This window comes from Centrocercus urophasianus, unplaced genomic scaffold (assembly GCF_019232065.1).
Source record: "Centrocercus urophasianus isolate 14NV4802_14NV808 unplaced genomic scaffold, USGS_Curo_1.0 seq_73, whole genome shotgun sequence".
NCBI classification, from domain to species: Eukaryota; Metazoa; Chordata; class Aves; order Galliformes; family Phasianidae; genus Centrocercus; species Centrocercus urophasianus.
The window spans coordinates 7,456,692-7,476,223 of record NW_024885344.1 but is presented as its reverse complement, the minus strand read 5'-3'; the positions used below and the strand labels follow the sequence as shown (position 1 = coordinate 7,476,223).

Below are 19,532 nucleotides of genomic sequence, written 5' to 3'. Positions count from 1 at the left end.
TGAATAAGGCCCTGGGCAACCTGACATAGCTGTGGTGTCCCTGTTCATTGCAGGGGAGTTGGACCAGATGGCCTTTAAAGGTTCTTTCCAACTCTAAGGATTCTATGATTCTATGATTCTTAGAGCTTCATCAGAAGAAGGCTTTTTCCTCCTCACGTGGCCACATTCCTAGAGATGGAGATCTGTTAATTTTGGTGAAGTACAAAAGTGGTGGGCCTTTGCTTTTAAACTCTGCACAGAGAGGGAAACGAGCTGTCATCAGCAACATGCAGACAAACATGCCTCAAAGCACAGCTTGGTGCTGCCCATGTGGTGAGAGCAATGTGTGCAGGTATAAGCAGAATTTGGCTTTTCTTTAAAACCCTTCATACACCACCAAAGCACTGTGCAGAACTCTTGTTTTTTTTCTTTGTCCATCATCTGTTGCAGATACCTCTGTCTGCCAACCACCACCCACAGCCGCTCACAGCTCTGCTAGGTGACTTTGCTGTGCTTGTGCTGGTACTGAGAACGGACACGGACGTCACAGAAAAAGAAATGCTGGTGGCACTGCATCGTGAGTTCCTTAATGGAGTACTGAGCGCTCGGAGCTGCTCAGCAGGCAAAAAGTTGGGCAGTTAAAGCCTTTATGGCAATTCTTTCCCTTTAATTGTGGCCTGCTTAATTGGGTAATCCAATTAATCAGAAACTCCCAGGGAAATGGGCTAAGCTTAATGGTGGTAGCATAACGAGGGTGGTAATTACACTGAGACTGGCTGCTGCCGGTGCCTTGGGTGTGTTGGTGTCCCTGTGTTTCTGTCTTGAGCTGAACTCAGAGAACCACAGATCGGCTTGGCTTGGAAGGGACCTTAAAGCCCACCCAGAGAATCAGGCTGCCCGTGGCCTGGCTTTGAACATCTCCAGGGATGGGCATGCACAGCTGCTTCTGCCTGTTCCTCCACAACGCGTTTCATAGCACATACATACACGTACACGTATATATCTCAGTGTCGCCAGCCCCAACGGTCCTACGCTCCCCAGGGATCGGGACCTTCGTGTGGAGAGCCCGTCCGGCCGCACGGAGCGCCGCCTCTCCCCGCCGATAAGCCCCTCCCGTCCCCTGTGGGCGCGTCCCGCAGCGCCCCGCCCCGTAGCCGCCTCCCGCCGGCGGCCGGCGCTGCGCGGCTGGGCTCTGCGCGGCCATGGTGGAGCGAGCGGACGAGGCGCCGCTGCTCTTCTGGGCCGAGGGCCCGGCTGTATCCGCACCGCCACCCGCGGCCGAGGCGGGCGGCGTCGGCGGGCGGCGGCTCGGTGGCGGCTGGAGCGCCGCGCCGTGGGTCTGCGAGGAGGAAGAGGAGGAGGCGGAGGCGGCGGGGCCGCCGCGGGCGGAGGCGGAGGAGGACCAGATCGTGGCCGTCTTCGTGGTCACCTTCGACCCCCGCACGGGTGAGCGCGGGCGGGCGCGGCGGGTCGGTGGCGGCCCGGAGCATCTCCGGTGGCCGTGGCGCTGCCGGGGGCTCTGCCGGCGGAGCCGCGCCGCCCTCGCGCGTCCGTAAATACGGGCGGCTGCGTGGGGATGCGCGGCCGGTGGCTGTGCCCGACGGCGGTCCTGGGGTGTTGGCAGGAGTGGGGCACGGCCCGGGGCCAGTAGGAAGTTTGGGAGCAGCGTGGGAAGCACAGCAACGCACCCACAGCCCGGCATGGAAACACGGTCCTCTTTTTTTTTTTTTTTTTTTTTTTTCTTTCCCTGTCGACGGACGCTTAAGAAATTCCTAGCAAAATAATTCTGATGTAAAGCATGTTGGTTTGTTTTGGTTTTGTGTTGTTTTGTTGATGGAGGGGCTGAGATCAGAGGAGGCCTTGAAAGTGAATGCTGACCCTGCCCGGAGTTGCAGCCCACAGAAGCAATGTGGAGAATGGAGCCCCAGGATGCTGTCGGACCACACGCTGCTAACCTGTGACTGCTGTGCCCTGGGACACTCGAGGGTTCTCAAAACATCACCCATTTTGTGCTGCCACAGGGAGAATCTAGAGGTCACAAGCTTGGGATTCAGCAAAACCCTGAATGAGGTTGGCTGTTGCCTTTCATACTGGAGATGGGGAGGGAGGTGTTTCCCATAAGTACCCAAAACACAGCAGAGTGCGGATGGTGGCAGCAGCTTTCTCTCAATCTGACAGCATATGCCTTCTATGAATTGGGGAGGTTTCCTGGTTGGCAGAAAGCTTGACTTTCTCAGGAGTTTGTCTGGGCCAGCTGTTGCTTTGAACGGAGTCCAGGGAGAGTTGGGCAACAGCTCTTCTCACATCTGATGTGCAGTTTGTATGGTATCATCTGCCCAGGAACAGGCTGCTGTGTCCACTGAGGGTCGGTGTGCTGCTGCCACACAGTGCTGGTGCTGAACACAAGGAGTACCAGGTGAGGAGCATATTGAGATGTCAGCTTCACAGGCAAACTACCCCACGGAGGATGGAAACCCAGAACAAAACAAAACTGCAGTGAGAGGAGCTTGCTGGCATTGGAAAGACAAATTTCTGGTCAACCATGTCAGGTTGTGCAACCATGTCACAGTAATGGGCATAAGGGTGCCTGGTCCCTGCATGTGACTTGAAGGAGATCATCCATACTGTGTCTGAAACCAGGTTGATGCTGATTAGGAAAAGCACAGCAGCCCTCCTGTGGAAGCCTGCTCAGGCACATGAAAGGCAGAACTCTTGGCAACGTCTGCTCAAATACTGGTGAGCAGTAGCTTGAGGGATCTTTTCCTGTAGAAGGAACATGTGGTGACTGCACTAACAAAGGCTCTAGCAGTTTCCCTCCTAAATTTGAAAGTGCTCAAGGACCACAAGCTTGGTATTTCTGGCAATTGCATGTCCTGGGTTCACAGGGGTAGGTTATGGGGTTGCCAATTCACTAATATGGTTCCAATGTCCCTGGGACTTTTTGTGTGCTGAACCCAGAAGTCAGAGGCAGCCCCTAACCCAGCAGTGCTCTCCCCATTTCCAGCACAGTGAACCTGCGGGACCTGACAGAGACCTCCTCACGGCTATTAAAAGGAGAGCAGAATGGTGGCAGGCCAGGAGCCAACCGTGCTGCCTTCTCTTTGCTCCCTGCCCTGTAGCAGCCCTCTCCTTAAGGGAGTAAAGAGTTGAGAATATTCTGACACTTGAAAAAGTGTGAGCACCTGGTCTGTGCCAACACATCCCCGCAAAGACTGCAGTCAAAAGGTGCTTCCGTGAGGCTGCTGAACTTCCCAGTGCCTTTGTTCTCTGGGACAGACAAGATTACCTTGGGCAGCTGCTGAGACATATCCGGTAGGTGTGACCTACTTGGCATTAGGCTCCACATGCTCTCCTACACTCATACCTGCCTTGGGTAGGTACAGAAAAGAAACAGGACAATAAATTTTGCTTTAAAAAAATAAAAAAAAGTTAAGTGAATCTAATGCTACTTTCACTTTTCTGGAATACTGGAAAAGAAGCTGAATCTTCTTAGCCCTCTTTCTGTGATGGAGATAATAGTCAACTTTGTGGAGTTCCTTCACAGCCTGTTGGCTTAGTGGGTGATAGGAGTAATGGGAAACCTAATGGAGAAGTGAGAGAAGGAATCAGTTGCCCACCAGAAAGCATGTAAATGTTCTGGTTTTCTGTTCCACTTTTCTTCCACATGGGAAACTGAGCCGTAACACAGTGAGATCTCACCTGGTGCAGCTCCTGTCCCAGTACAACACAGAAGCAGTGCAAGGACCAGCACCCTGAAGACCTTGGGAAACATCTACTGGCGAGGACGGCCAGGTGGTGACTTTACTGCAGCCATCAGGTGCTGGTGTCATTGATGAGAGGGAAGAAAAGAAGAGCAGAATTGGAAGAACATCCTTAACTTTGCATGCCAGCAACTGACAATGCTGTTTCTGACCGACCTGGTGCTGGGAGAGCTCCCACAAGATTTCCAGATTTGTCTCCTGCCAAAGCCTCTCTCAAGTTCAGATCTCACTTGGAAAGTTTCCTGCATGCACGAGAGCTGCCGTATGCAGAGGAAGGCAAATGCTTCCTGTTTTTCTACAGCATGGCTGTCCTCCCTCCTCCTGTTTCTCATGCAGGCTGGCAGTTGCCACCGCGTCCTTTGTTTGCTCTGTTTCACCAGACTGACTTCGAGTCTTTTTATCTCCGCCTTGGCTCTCCGGCTGCCACGTCGCCTGTACGTTCATAGGGCACGGCGGTGTGAGGAACTGCCAGGAGTGCAGGTGTGGGCTGTTGATGTCAGCCTGTAGCTACAGAGCCCAGGGTAAATAGCTATGTGACATGCAGTAGGTCTTGTGGGTACGCAGCAGATAAGAATCTGCTCAAGATGCCCTTTCCTTCCTTAGCGTTGCAGCGCACAGGTTGTCTGAGCCGTGTCCACACCAACATCTCGGTACCTGGCAGACAGCAGAGCTCCTGATAAACAAAACAAAGTTACTTTCCTTTGCTCCGTGGTGCTCTCTTGCTTGTTGATACATTAATATAGAGCTAATGACGGACGCGTGATTCTCTGTGGTGCAAGCCTTAAAAGAGGATCTAGCTGTAACCACAACCTTGTGGTTAGGAGGCAATGGTCATTCCCTTACTCTGTCAAGGAAGGGTCCTGTGCCTTTAAAAAAACAAAACTCGCACAGAACAAAAGCCAACATCTATATATAATATGCAAAACCTACAGGGGACCGTGCAGTGGCATGATGTCACCGCTTCCCTCTGCCAGCCTTTCACTCTTGTTAAAGGCAAAGGCGCGTTGTGGCGGAGCATGGGATGACACAAGCTGCATGGCTCAGCCAGCCCACTGGGGAGCTGTGTGCCTGTAGGCAGGCAGAGCCAGGGTACCACATCTCTCCTGGTGCCACGCTGTTGTTTTTTGAAGTCCCAGGCAGGGCTGGGGGAGGTCTGCTAAATACAATATCCATGGGGAGAAAAAATAGCCTATTTAAATGTCAACAGCTCAACTGAATGTGAATTTGCATGCGTGTACTTAAGCAGTATGAGTAATAACACAGCAGACAGGTCTCAGAGATATTTAAATCACAGGCCTCTATTTCTAACAGCCTTGGCTACATATAGAGCCCTGCCAAATGTATGCAGTGTCTACGTGGGGGGATGCTTGTCCCCACGAGTGCCTGTGCCATTGCTTTAAGCAAGTATCCTTTGTTTTTTAAAACTAAATTGCATTATTTCAAATTCACATTTCAACTACTGGCAGAACCTAGAGCGCATGTTGTTGCAGTAAGAGTGTCCAGGTGAACAAGGTAGGCTCTGAAGGGCTGTAATGGGAAAGCCTAAGAAGGGCCCATTTTTACTCATGGGGAATAACATGGCAAGGCAGGTCTTGGTCTACTCCAGGGACCTGTTACAAATTCTCTGATACCATCTGTTCTAGGACTGGGCTCTTCAGGTGGCCCTTTCCACTGAACAACTGCATGCCATCTGGCTGGGTTGCTGGGTGACATCAGTGTGATAATCTTTATCTAACGTGTAACCTGTGTGCTTTTTTTCGTTTGGTTACTGTTGCATGTACAAACATGCAGTGCCTGGATCTCCTCCTACCCTTGAAAATAAACAAATAAATTCTAGGGAGTAGTGATGATCAGGATGCTGGCTTAGGTAGGGGCTCCTCTTTCAGCAGTCCTATCCTGCATAGCCACAAGAAGATACTGCTGTTATGATCTGTCACGTAAACTCATCCTATGGAGCAGCAGTCTACGCATAGGGTTCTTTCTGTATCCATATTACAGCTTATTCACTATCAGAGTACCTGGTGAGGTAGAGTGGTAGCTGCTCTGCGACAAAGCATGTGAAGGATAAACACTCAAAATAGCACTAAGTTCCAAAACAGTTCTTTAGTACCTGGGTGTTGTGCTGCAAGAAGTGAAGTTTGCAAGAGACATAGTAGAGTATTGCAGCCTCTGTCCAGGACAGAGGGAGTTCTGGAGCAGTGTTATGTCAGAATTACCAGCACAGATCTGATGTAAAAGCAGCAGCTGGCTATTGCTGGTGTTGACCTTTCACTAATGAGCACCATGTCTGCATTCACCCAAATAAATGTGCTTATTTTCAGGCAACATGGTGGAGTGGTGTTTACCTCAAGATATTGATTTGGAAGGTGTGGAATTCAAATCCATGGCAAGTGGGTCCCACAAAATCCAGTCAGACTTCATGTGAGTATTCCTGAGCTGGGTTACTTCTTCCTTGTCTTGGCTCTACATCTACATCACCATCCTTAACTCACAACGTGCAAGAAAAACACCACCTATGAAGTTAAATTCCTGCACTGCACTGCTGCTGACCTGTGCTGCACTAAGCCAGATACTGTTCAGATACACTCAATATTGTATCCAGTACCAGCTGGCTGTATGGGATCTGCTGTGTGACAGCTGTGGCTGTGGAGGTCAGCCAGCTTCTCATGGGTGTGCAGTGTTAATGCTTATTGGGCAAATCATGCTGCACTGCAAGTGTATGTCAGCAGAGACCTATGGTGAAGGAGAGAAAATGGCAGAAGTAAAATAGAAAGAAGTTTGCGGGATCAGAACTTAGAAATTCTATGGTTCTTAATTCTGTCAGCACTTTAGGATCCTTTAACTGTGATAAACAGTCCTCAGTCACTTTCTTCACCCCTGGTTCCTTCCTACAGTGGAAAGACTGATGGCTAGTTCTGCATTCTCACGCTTTTACTAGCCCACTGTTGCAATGCAGCAATGTTTTGCAATGAATTGCAGTTATTGTTCCTTGTGGTCAGAAGTAACTGTTACTTTCTCAAAGGCACGTAGATTTGCACTCAACTGGAGTAATGCTTCCACATGCTGGCACCCAAAATATGACGAAGTACCTAGACTCTGCTCACAGCCTCATGCATTCCAGGCTCTTCCTAAGAACAGTACTGTGCTGATTGGGTCCTGCATCCCCTATTGGTCTTTCAAGTTCTTTCCCTCCTTGCTGCCATGTTGTGGTGTGGTTGGCAGGGTGCTGGTAGTAGCAGCACTAGAAACTCTACCTTTCCATGGTCCAGTCCTGTTGAGGGCCAGCTCTCAATCCTTCAGATAGCAGTGAGATCTCAGGGGTTTTCTTAAAGAAGGAACTGTGTTCCAAAAATCAGTATTTTTGCTGGTAGGATATTTTTCTTTCATTCCCTTCCCTTCTTTTAACATTAACTCTTCTGTGAAATGTTTGTCCCCAGTTATTTCCGGAAAGGGCTCTGTTTTGGGCTGGCCTGCTTTGCCAACATGCCTGTGGAGAGTGAGTTAGAGCGTGGTGCCCGTATGAAGTCTGTGGGGATTCTGTCTCCTTCTTACACCCTGCTTTATAGGTACATGCACTTCCTGGAGAACCAGGTCAGGTAAGTTTCCTTGGGGATGGAACTGGCTGCTCCCCACCTGGGAAAGGTAACATTGCCTCGGTGGAGAGCGGTCTTAGATGTGTGTAAACTAGAGTGGAATGCTGAGTTATAACTTCGCTGAATGTCTGGCTCACCAGAGAGGGGGTACAATTCACAATGGAGAAGGGATGAAGGAACTGATTTAGCAGCAGACTCTTCACTGCTAGCAGGCTATCAAATGCTTTCCAAACCCTACTTCTTCTGAAGCACTGTGGGGATGTAACTGTTACGGGAAAGGACAAGAAGTTAGTGTCCTCTTGTTGAGAGGACGAGTTTCTCTCTTGTCCTTCTGAAAACTATTTTACTGAGAGCTCACAAGAGGCTTCTAAGCCTGTCATTGTGATTCTGGCTCTGTGCTTGCCTCAGCTGTGTTCAGTGAGCTGGTCAGTGGGTCAGGCAAATGGGTTTGGTAGAAAAGAAAGCTGATTCTACCTGAGCACGTTTTGAAAGAGGATCAGTCCTATACGTAAATCAGTCCTATACTATAAATACATAAAGTTCACTGTCTGCTTCAATCCTGCTTGTTCATTGCACAGAAAGCTGGTGTTATTCCTCATGCACAGACTGCCCTTCTAGATTGTCTGTGCAACTGGGGCACCCGGGACTACTCTGCTACTTCCAAAAGCAGATACCGGCTTGGGGCAAGGCATTGAATAAATAGAGTTTGGGGGCACTATAGATCTCTTTCGTTTCTCTTCCAGACACCAGCTGGAGATGCCAGGGCACTACTCCCATCTAGAGGCATTCTATGATGACAAGAAAGGTGTTCTCCCTGACAGCAAGGGCACCACCACCTCCCAGCAGCCGGTCCACTGGCTGCCGTCCATCCACAGATACATGTATCCTGAGATGAAGGTGAGGCAGGTGCTCTGAGGTTTGTGGGAACATGCACTGTGCTGCCGCTCCTTACTGGTGTCTTGTACTTCTTTATGTAAGAAGTCACTCCAGCACTTCGCAGGCTGCTTTAGATGAGACTTGACTTGGGCTATTACAAGCTGCAGTTCTCTGTCATTGCCATGTGCTGGTCTTGCTCCCACATTTAGACTTAGCATCTGTGCATGTGTCCCAGTGTCACCTCTAAGCTGTTCTCTTCCCTTTCCCTCCACCTGCAGATCACACACCCTGCTGGCTGTATGTCTCAGTTCATCAAATTCTTTGGTGAGCAGATTCTTGTCCTCTGGAAGTTTGCCCTGCTGCGCAAGCGCATATTGATATTTTCACCACCCCCAGTTGGAGTTGTTTGCTATAGAGGTATGTTTCCAGGGACACCACAGAGCTATACAGTAGGCTAAAGAGCTGCCAAATTGCCTGTGGGTACTGAGAGGAGAGACGTCATGCAGGTCTTAAAAATCCATCACAGCCATTCTTTGTGGGGGATAAAGTTTGCCTTGAATGTATCTATTTTTTTTTTTTTTTTACAAAACACTTTTCTTCAAGTCTTTGGGCTAAGGGCATACCTAGCATTTTGAAACACTGGAAAATAAGACTGCCGAATGAATTTGTGGAATCTGAAACATGGGATTCTGGTGGGAGAACTGATTATTTCCTATCCAAAAAGTATATTCCCACTTGAGATTTTCTGGTGTCCAGGGGCGTTTCAAAGCTCTAACCACTGTTTACATAAGAGCATGTGGGAGAACTGAGTAAGCAGGGTTCATAATGCCCTTGCAGGGAGTACATCTTAGCACGCACTTCTCTCATCTGCAGTGTACTGCTGCTGTTGCCTTGCCAACGTTTCTCTACCTGGTCTTGGAGGAACTGTCCCAGAATCCAAACCATTCTTCTATGTGAATGTGGCAGACATAGAAATGCTGGAGACAGAAGTATCGTATGTGGCCTGTAAGTATGATGGATTTGGCAGACCTTTTCTTAATTTCAAGCTGCAAAATATCCAGAGGTTCCAAGCTGTGGATTAAAACTGTTGAGAGATAAGGCATGCTAGGATTAACTATCTACAAAAGCAGGAGAGAGCAGTTGGTCTGCAGGGAAAGCAATACGCTGTTTTGAAAAATCCCATCTGATTTTGGCAGGTACAACAGAAAAGATCTTTGAGGAGAAACGGGATCTCTATGATGTCTATGTAGACAACCAGAATGTGAAAACACATCACGAGCATCTGCAACCACTCCTGAAAATTAACAGTGCTGACAAGGAGAAATACCGACGGCTTAATGACCAGAGGTAATAACAGAGATCTGAGCGGTCCTGGTTCTGACAGGGATGTGATGTTAGGATGTCTTTCTGTTATTCAAATTTTCTACTGCTTCAGCTCACCTGAGACTCTGGTTCCACTGTAGCTGATTAGTATGATTGTCCCTGTGTACTCTGCACATGTATAATCACTCCACCAGTGAACTGGTGAAGCAGACAGAAGGCAGGAGGAGAAGCAGAGGTTGCGATGTATTACTGATCAGTAGCAGAAGTGAAAATATTACCCTTATGCCATGACTTTTAGCCCAATGCCTTATAAATACTACCTTGTTGCCTCAGGGCAGTGGTGCTAACTGGACTGTCTCCAAGAAACAGATGTGAAGTCTTCAGTGTTAACTGTTTGCTTGTAATGCTTTTGGGTTCACTGGAGGTATGTGCATTTAATCTGTCTCCCTTCTCTCAGGCAGATGTTAATGTATTCTCAAGAGGTGGGTGAGGACTGTAGCTCCTGTGAAGAGGATCTTTTCATCTTGTGAGTGGCTACTCTTAATGCTTAGTTGGTTGCTGTTGGGATTAAGAAACACATTTCACTGATTTCATGTTGTGCTTGCTTAGCATATTATGAAACACCATGGTCAGTGTAATTCCGTGTTCCCTAGGGAATCCAAGAGCCAAACTGGTTCTTATTCTTCAGATCATCTTCCTTGCAATTTGAGAAGCCAAAAGCAGCCATGTTTGTCTCCACTGGGGTCTCTTAGATGCTAGAAGGGGAAAGGAAATTTTTAAAACGTACTCAGAAGTGCAAGAATCCCCTCCCAGTTCTGAAAGCATAAGCACCACACAACTTCTCATGCCAGAAACATGTGGCTTGGGAAAGCACCAACATCTGTGAGGGAGGTACAGTGCAGAGGTAAGACCTGAGCATGGAGAATCAGCCCACTGGTGCAGCAGGCTCTGTAAATGGAAAATGGAGGAACCAGAACAGGGTGTAGAGTATGAGCTAGAGAATTAGATGGAAACCACACCTGTAACACCTCTGAAGCTTTTCACTGCCTATTGCTACTGTGTCACAGTGTGTAGCTGCTGGGAAATTATAGGATGAAAATGTGTTAGACCACCAGGGCAGAACTTAGTGTGGTGCTGCACAGATGTAGTCAGAACTCTACTTGCAAAGCCTTGGATATTCCTAGGAAAGCCATAGATAAGAAGTAGCTCTTACTGCACCTGTGTTCTCCTCCAATAGTGGCGAATTATTTACTCAGTGGCATGCTAGATGGATAAAAACATTGTTTCCTCCTTTGCTCTCTGGGAGACATAGGTCTGATGTACCCACTTAGTTACCACAAAGTACATGTTAGCTTACAATGTTGCTTTCTTCTGAAGAGGCAAATGGCTACTGCAAATCAGCCGGATAGAAGCATCACTGTAAATTAAAAGTTGGATGGACAGAAATCTACTACAGTATCACCAAGTTAGGAGGATGTAGGATTACAATGGCCTTAATTGGTGCTCTGTTGCCTGTTTGGTAAATATGCTGTCTTTTGGGGGTTCACTGCCATTATCTCAGCTGACTTTATCCTTTAGGTTTTTTATGGAGCAGAACAACCGCATATTTCAGACACTGATGGAGGTGTCAGCCAGCCAGGACAAGACCCTGACAGCTGACCATGCACGAGGCATGGGCCTGGATCCCCAGGGGGATCGAAGTTTCCTTATGGACCTACTGGAAGTGTATGGCATTGATGTTATGCTCGTCATTGACAACCCCTGCTGCACTTAAACCAAGAGGAAGAGAAACGGGGAGCAAAGATCGCTTTTCAAAGATTACCAGACATTGCTTAGCAGCATCACTGGAACTCACCGCGGCCACTGGATGGAACTCATTTTATTTAATAACTTTATATGGAAAGTATTTATAATTTAAAAGAAAATGTGATTGTATTTTTACCCCCTTGATTTCCCCAAGGTGTACTCACTCCAGGTTTTTTGTTTTCATCTCCTATTCTTTTTCACTTGTGTTTTTTGTTTTGTTTAGATAGGACCAGTGGCATCTCTGCACCAACCCTCACTGGTGCCAGTGAGCTAGGTTTTGCCTCCTCTGGATGCGTGAGGGCTGAAGACTTCAGGAAAGCACTTTGTCTGATGGGGACCAATGTGAAATGCTGCCGCTGAGCTCTCAAGACTTGGCTGGAAAACTCTACTGTCATCCCCTCTTCCCCTTGACTGAAGAGAGCTTCAGCACAGGCTGTTAGTGTCCCAGTATCATAAAACATCTCCTGTTCCACCGTGTTTACAGGTGAGGACAGTTAAACAAATGATGAAGACCGGGACTCCTTTAAACACTTCTCACTCAACTTTTAGCAGCTGACGTGGAAGAAAGCCACCCTTCCTCATCAATGGCTGAAACAAATTTGGGGTAAAGGGGTGCTATAGGATCTTATGACTTTGCTTACCAGAGTGGTACTGTTTCATTTCCAGCACTTAAGGTGCAAACAGTCTATAAGACTATACCTGCCTATCTCACAGCTGGAGAAGAGCACTATCTCTACTTCATCCCTCCTTCCGTTTCCTCTGGTTTTCAGTTGTATTGAACCTGCTGATTTGGGTTAATATCTTCAAACCAGCAAGACGTCCTCACATTGAAGAGGGTTCAACACCACTGAGCTGCCTTGCTGTTGCTATGCTCTCCAATCTCAGTTCAGATGATGCTGGGCAGGATTACTTTGAAGAAGTATGCCCCTAACTAATGTCACTAGATCTTCCTTTGTAGCAGACAGTACTTGCCACTCCTTTGTTTCAACACTGTCTGCCACTCCTCCTTTGTCAAGCAGCCTTCAGAACTGCCTCCTCTGTCCTTGTCTTTGAGTATGAGACAGAGAGCAGTATGTGACCTTCCAGCTGGAATGACTTTAAGGCTTACAGGAAGTTCCCCTGGAGTTTGGTGTTGCTAACTGGCTGGAAGCAATGGCTAACAGCAAGCCTTTTTCTACCTGGACAGACCAGTGTTTTCTCATTCTTTTGCTGGGGAAAGAGCAGGATTCAGCTTATACAGGGCCAGAGGTTTTCTCTAGAAAGTCTATGCCTGTGAAGGGTAATCCTTCTGCCACACAAAGTCCAAGAATGGAACTATGGTTGTGACACAGTATTTTGTCCAAAATCCTTTAGTCAGTAGTAGCATCATCTTTAAGCTAACTGTTCATTTACCATTATAGCTACTTAGTTGCTCCCTCTACCAAGGGACTTCAGCACCTTAGAGCCTTTCTGCAGTTTGTAGAGATGCAAACTGTAGCTGGTGTTATACATTTACCATAGCATTTTATACAATGAGACAGCACCTGAACCTCTGATGTCTTCTTAAAACAATTGAAGCAAGTGTTCCCCAAGTGGACTCCTTATGGATTGTGTCCCTCTGCAAGGAAAGAGGTTGGCATTTTTTTCTTGAAGGCTATCTGCAGCAAAGGAGTAGTTTTGCTTGCTGTGGATTCAGAAGTTTCCATGAGGTGTGGGATCAGAGGCCTCACAAGATTTATTGCACAGTTCATTGGTATGAACTTAAGCAGATTATGTTCTCGTGATCTGTGTCCAAACAGTTGCTCCCTGACTTGCTTTTCAGGACTTGGAATGCTTTTCTACAGGGGAAGACACTGTTGCTTATACTGCCAGTTTTGGTGGGTTTTGTTTGTTTGTTTTTCATTCAGGAAAGGTTTTGTTTTTAGATTGGTACCCATGGTATGAAAGTGACTCACCACCTCTATGCCTTCTAGCTTCCACTTCAGTTCTAACATGCTGACTACAGTGAAGACCTCTGGGGATGTTTGGCATACATCATAGTGCTGTGACTTAATTTCCTTCAGATATTAAAAAAAAAGAACTGAAACTACTTTCCAACAATTTTTTTTCATTTTCTGTGTAGCTTAGCTGTGATGAGCTCTTGATGACTTTCTGTTCTCTTTGGTATTAGTAATTTTTTTGCTGAACCAAACAGGAACAAACCTTTAACTTGTCATGAAAGTTTCAAAGCCTCAAAGTTTTTCTAACAAACTGAATTACAGCACCTAGTTCACAAGCTGTCAGAACATGAGGGCCATGAGACAGCAAGCAGAACCTCCTGGCTTGATCATTTAACTTTTATTTAACCTCTGCTTTTCAAAAACTAGGTCTTCAGTTGTCAGCTAGAGTGTGGGTGCAGCAGTAGCAAAGCAAGCACTTTTACTGTAAAATTAACATTCATGTTGCATCCCAGCTCAATAGCTACAGCCCATGTTGCTCTTGTAATTTTGTTTCTCTACCGCCTTTCTTGGAAGGAACTCAGAAGTATCCAAATAGAAAATGGAACAAAAAGACTTATCTATCCTTCCTCATTTCTTTGCAAATGAACTCTTCATCCGCAGTGTCTTTTATAATACAATAGATACTGCTTTTACTTGATGTTGCACACAGAAAATCCTAGATAGAGCAGTATGAAATACAAAAGAATGGCTATAGCCTGTGCCACTAAGACCTGTTTAACAGGCTGGTTTTGTTTCCTAGCCTTTGAACCAATTTCAATTTTCAATTGAATTTTATCTGTTCAGGAGCTAACTAACTGTTTTACTTTGAATTAAGTACAGCCGTTTTAATAGCTGCTTTTTTGAATACTGGCAGCTGGAGGGGAGTCAGTTATTTGGTATATTTTAAACTAAAAGAGAAAGAAAAGTATGCCATAATGTAGGGTATTGACAAGCACTGTAAGATCTTCTTTTCCAGTTGAAGTACTTTGCCTTTACAGTGGTGCCTTTAATCTCTGATGTCTCTAGTTGGTTGTAAGTAATCAGAGGCCAGGTTAAATAGTGATTCTAGAAACCATGTCTACCCGGTGCCCCAGTAGACAGGCTGGTGTATTTCTTTCCCCAATTGCCTTCCTAGTACAGCAATTATAGGAAAGAGCAAGAACTTCACAGTTGCATCTGTAGTTGTACTGGACACATGTAATTAAGTAATGAATTATTATTATTTTTACTATCTGGAGTAGAGGGTAAAGCTCAGAGGAGAAACAAATGCTAGGTTTTTTAAATCTCAGTAGGTGATACACAGCATTAGACATTTAAATCATGAGAAAATCTCACTGCAAGTGTAGGACAAGCAGCACTGAGCCAAATACAGCTAAGAACAACAGTGGATGCTAGGAGGGAAGCACTGTTCAGAATTAGATTTCAGATTCATCTTAGACACATGCCAACACACTTTTCTAGCTTAAATTAAGTAGTTACTAAAGTAGTTAGAGCTAATGATGACATCTGTCAGAGGAAATTAGCTCTCCTGCCCAGTATTCTGAAGGGCAAAAGAAGGTTCTATCACCTTTTCAACAAAGTAGCTTTACTGTACATGCTCACCAAGTAAAGCAGCATTGCTATGACACTTCTCACTTCTTCCATTTTAAGTGCCAAACTTCATGGGCAAGAAGTTAGGAGTAGCAGTGGCCCTCAGGTGGCAAAGGACAGGCATGCTTTGGGAGGGAGAAAGGGAGTGGTTTCTGAAACAGCAGGGCAAAAGTACTCTGTCCTCTTGTGTTTACATAGCATGCTAACTACCCTAAATTCTCTCACCACAGCTGTAACTTCTAATTTAGTTGATGTTGATTTTGGGGTTTTTTTTTGCTCCTTCTCACCCCCAAGCTAATGGTCTGGTGATGGTGGGAGATAACAACACACTGGTGGGTTTGTTTTTTTTTTTTTAGAGGGACTGGAATGTTTTGACATCACAGAATGGCCTAATGGCAGCGAACTGGGATTTCGGATCCTGATTAATGCAGCATGCCATTCAAATGGAAATGAGTAATTGTGGTTAAAATAAACAGGTGCCTTGGGCTGGTTCATTATTAGGTTGTTATCTTCATTTTTATTTATGTTACGCCATTTTAAGCCCTTCTAGAATGTACTGTACGTTGAAGCCAGGATAAATGTTCTCATGGAGTGGGAAGTTCTCCTCCTTCCTGTCTTGGGGTTCACACAAATAAAGCTGTTTGTCTTGCTGTCAGATAGAAACATGAGAACAGAGTCCTTTCCTCTACACTGTTGGTAGTAGGTTCAGCCTACACTTTATGTTATGATTTCTTCACATCTTTCCCTCTGAACGTTGCAATTCAGATATCTAGAACCACTTCATATTGAGAGACCTCTGAATTGTGAAGGAAGGGAAAAAAAATAATCACTTGAATGACATTTAAATAAGCTATTCAAATTGCATTGATATAAGCATTTAAATATCAGCCTGTATTTCAGACTGGCCTTGATACTTCAACATCAGCACAGCATTATCAGCACCAGGTCTGAAAAGTGCTCTTGGTTACCCTTGAGCAAAGAATCACACTGTTCAGAAGCCATGGATCTGGTAGTAGGTAAAGGAGTGAATCATTTTCCCCTTGAAATGGTCCAGGTGAACCAGAAGCTGTAGGTATCATTTAGCCCCTTTAAGCAGGCTGGTTGTAGTTATAAGAGCTCTGGTGTTATTTGCATCTCGCAGATGTGCGGTTGTTCCCACAGGCCTGTGGCTGTGTAGTAGAACTGCTTACTAATACATAGGTATTTTTTAAAACAATTAAAGCTTACCTTTCTGAAATGGCTGCTGCCTTGTCTTTCCTGCTACTTGGGCAAAAACACTGCTAATTTTCCTATGGAAGCCTCAGCTTCAGGAAAAACTCGGTGGGAACTGCCCCTGACATTGGCTGCAGAACAACATTCCAGGTGTCTCTGTGGCAAGTAAAAAGAACAGAGTGCAGCCAAGGTGTATGAGTGACCCAGGGAGCTGCAGGGCACTTGTGTTTGCAGATCCAATAAAGACAGCTCAATGCAGGCTTTGTAAGCAGCACTATCATTAGAAACCTCTAACAGGCCTCTGCTCTCCTTTATCATAGTCATTAAAGGGTTTAGTGCTTAGGTAATGAGTTTCTTTCCCCTACAGCCAAGGAAAGGTCAGCATGCAGTTTGGTTCCAGCATCACCCAGAAAACCAACCTGTTTCTGCCCTTTCAAAGCATTTTGATTTCAGCACGCTGACAGCAGAGGATGCTGTTGCAGCAGCATGCAGCCAGGATGCTGCCTTAAAGAAAGTGACTGGAAATCGATTCGCTAATGTCCTTACTTTGACTACAGCAAAGAATCAACAGATGAATTTAGACTAGGCATGGAGACTGTGCACAAACAGCAATCACGTCAGAAAAAATAACGATCAATTGTTCTCAAGTAAACAAGGCAGAATCAAGTAAACTTGTAAGTTATAATAAAGCCTACAGATAACCTTGCTGAAGTCAATACCATTTCCTTTCAGCAATTAAAGTGAAGCTATTTAAAAAAAAAAAAAAAAAGCTCAAAATCAACAAAGCCAATTATGGAACTGGGGCTCAAAGGGATATAAGGCTGCATAAGGGTGATGAGCACTGTTTATGTTAGTGAGAAAAGCAACCAGGTACAATTAATATTAAACGATATTTGGAAGCTTGTATTTGTCTTATGCTGCTACAGGAACAAAAGAAATACTTACAAGAAAGGCTCATTTGGCTTGAAGTCTTTCCACATGGACTTCATACAGCTCCTAGTCCATGGTGATTCTCCAGTGTGCTTCTGTGTAGCATACCTAAACATACCTAAACTAAGAGAACACATTTCTACTATGTTATTAACTAAAGCTCTGTACTGTTGAATCTGGCAAGGTGAAGAGGAAACAAAGATCTTACCTAGATACATACATACTGAGCGTTTTCAAACTTCCTTTGAAATCATGTCACTGATCTCCAATTTATTTTGGGACAGATTAGATAACCATTCAGCTGTTTCATATAACAATTCCAACATTTCACATACTTAGCATTAGACCGCACCCGAAACAAATTTTTCCAAGATCCCAGCTTTCCTGAGATTTATACATAGATAATGTAAACTCTTACAACACGAGGACAAATACTCTTTCTTTTTGCTTCAACATACAATTGCATTAAAGCAGTAGCATTTGGCATTCACCACTCAGCCTGTAGTGCTGTGAATGGAACACTATTGACTTCAGGGGAAAAAAAAAATGCCATCAAGTTAACACGCAATTCTTAGAATTCTAACTTGCACTTTCAAACCCCTTGAGACTAGCCAAATAGCCACCTTCAATGGAAGTACCTTGTGCATAAAGTAGCTGAATGGCTTGTTAATCTGGTGGGGTTAATCCAGTTAGTGAGGACAGCCTTGAAGAGAACCTGGCAGGAGTGGTGAAGAGTGGCCCTTTTGATATTAATTCTCATTGTATGGCTGCACGGAGCATCTGCTCTCTCATTCTGGGATCACAGAAGAACCGGAGTTTCCGGGGTAACAGCTTCACCTCCACAGGCATAGCTTCGTATTCCTCGTTATCAATGCCAAAGGATCCCTCAGTGCCCTGTGTACAGATAACAGTACTGGTCAGGGCTAAGCAGCAAACGTTATTTCAGCAATGCTGTAATACTGAGACTTGATTTCAGTGACTGACTGCAGTTCAACACTTAGCTGGGTGCTAACCAAGGTGACAGCCTCCCCATGCCTTCCAGCCCCTTTGGTCTCAACTATGCAGAGAAAGTTATTCTTCATTGCAAGGAATGTATAAGAGTCTGTGGTGTAATGTTACCTCAGTGAGTTGTTAATTGGTGATAATTAAACGCTAGGAAGATTTAATGACCCACACTGTTTATACCGAAAGACTCTTTGCTGTTGGAACTATATTATATGTGCTTGGCTCTTCTTGATCTGCCAGTGGTGACACAAGCTAATCTGCAGAGGAGCCTGTTAAATTACTCCTATTAAATCCACGTTGCAAACACCTTTTCGTATTGCTTTACTATATTGATCTGAAATGTGAAATGCAAAGTATTTCACACAGGTCAGGATTTACTCCGCAGAATTTTCCTGATCTTTTACTTTAATGCTGATAAAGTCACCAATGATTAAAACTGTTCATCAAAATGGCAGGTTGACTTTATCTGCACAAATCTGGTGTCTGCTCTGCATGCACTTCGTTGACTCTAGGCAAGGCTGCCACTTTGATCCTTAAACTAGCTCCAGATGAGCTGGTACATCAAAGGAGCTTAGAAGAAAGTAGCATAGGTCCTGTTAAATCACAGAGCTATAGCAGTCCACCTGGTGAGCATATCCTCAAAACTGGTGAGACTTGCCTGAGCTGTCTCCAGTTCCCTCATCAGCTCTAGATCAAGGATTCATAAAACAACACTGCTCTGTGGCGTGCACAAATACTCCAAAGGTCTCAGCTTGTAGTATGAAGAGCTGATTTTATACCACAACCCCTACCAATGGCTCATCTGTATTTAGCCCAGACTCCAGAGTGTTCTTTCAGAAATACAAGATTGCCACAATACCAACTTGATGTAAATATTACAGTGCTGACTAATGATTACATAATCCATGATTTTCACTTGTCAGATAAAGATTTTTTTCACTTTTTGGTGTGTTCCATTCTCCCTTAACATGACATTTGTTTTCCAAATGGTATGAAGGCTTTTAAAGATAGAAATGATCCATGAGATTGACGAAATGCCCTTGCACAACCAAGAAACAGCCCATTCCAAGGCTGCAACAGCTCTCTTCTAAGAGGTAACACCAGACTAACCTAAACTACTCAGGCAGACACAATTTTGGCTTCTTTTTCAGCCTGCTGTATTCAAAGTTTAGCGACACTTCCTTGTGTTGACCAGAGCCCCATTGCCTTTCCTCTTCCTACTTTGTCTACATGAAAATGCTGACATTTATCTTCTCGATGGCATAATCCCTTCTAGTGTAAAATGTAAATGAGGAATTCTATCTTCAGTACAGTGGTGAAGGTGTGACTATTCAATTACCTGCTGTAGGGAACCTGCTTTGGCAGGGGGGTTGGACACTATGATCTCTGGAGGTCCCTTCCAACCCCTGCAATTCTGTGATTCTGTGATTCAATGCATCTGAATAAGAGATCCTTTACAACCTCCAGTGCTGTATACATGACAGGTCTGGGGAGCTGTC

General features: G+C 45.4%; 2 protein-coding genes across 5 annotated transcripts in view; one reads left to right on the top strand and one right to left on the bottom strand.

Annotated features, from left to right (window-relative positions):
* The first annotated feature begins 1,181 nt into the window (after positions 1-1,181).
* Positions 1,182-18,978, top strand: DENND11 (DENN domain containing 11). Of its 3 annotated transcripts, none has more exons than XM_042837977.1 (9): positions 1,182-1,425; positions 6,062-6,161; positions 7,178-7,336; positions 8,077-8,230; positions 8,488-8,626; positions 9,083-9,214; positions 9,406-9,556; positions 9,990-10,058; positions 11,111-18,978. In XM_042837977.1, the coding sequence occupies exons 1-9, from the start codon at positions 1,182-1,184 to the stop codon at positions 11,304-11,306; spliced, it is 1,344 nt and encodes a 447-aa protein (XP_042693911.1). In that variant the 3' UTR covers positions 11,307-18,978. The 3 variants fall into 3 exon arrangements, with proteins under 3 accessions (XP_042693911.1, XP_042693913.1, XP_042693912.1); XM_042837979.1 differs by lacking the exon at positions 1,182-1,425 and adding an exon at positions 1,594-2,049; XM_042837978.1 differs by lacking the exon at positions 1,182-1,425 and adding an exon at positions 2,440-4,174.
* AGK (acylglycerol kinase) overlaps positions 17,272-19,532 on the bottom strand; it is a 32,168-nt gene continuing 29,907 nt past the window's right edge. For both annotated transcript variants that reach the window (XM_042837980.1, XM_042837981.1), the window contains one exon: positions 17,272-17,922. In XM_042837980.1, coding sequence (XP_042693914.1) covers positions 17,785-17,922 — 138 coding nt within the window. In that variant the 3' untranslated portion in view covers positions 17,272-17,784. The remainder of the gene's footprint in view (positions 17,923-19,532) is intronic.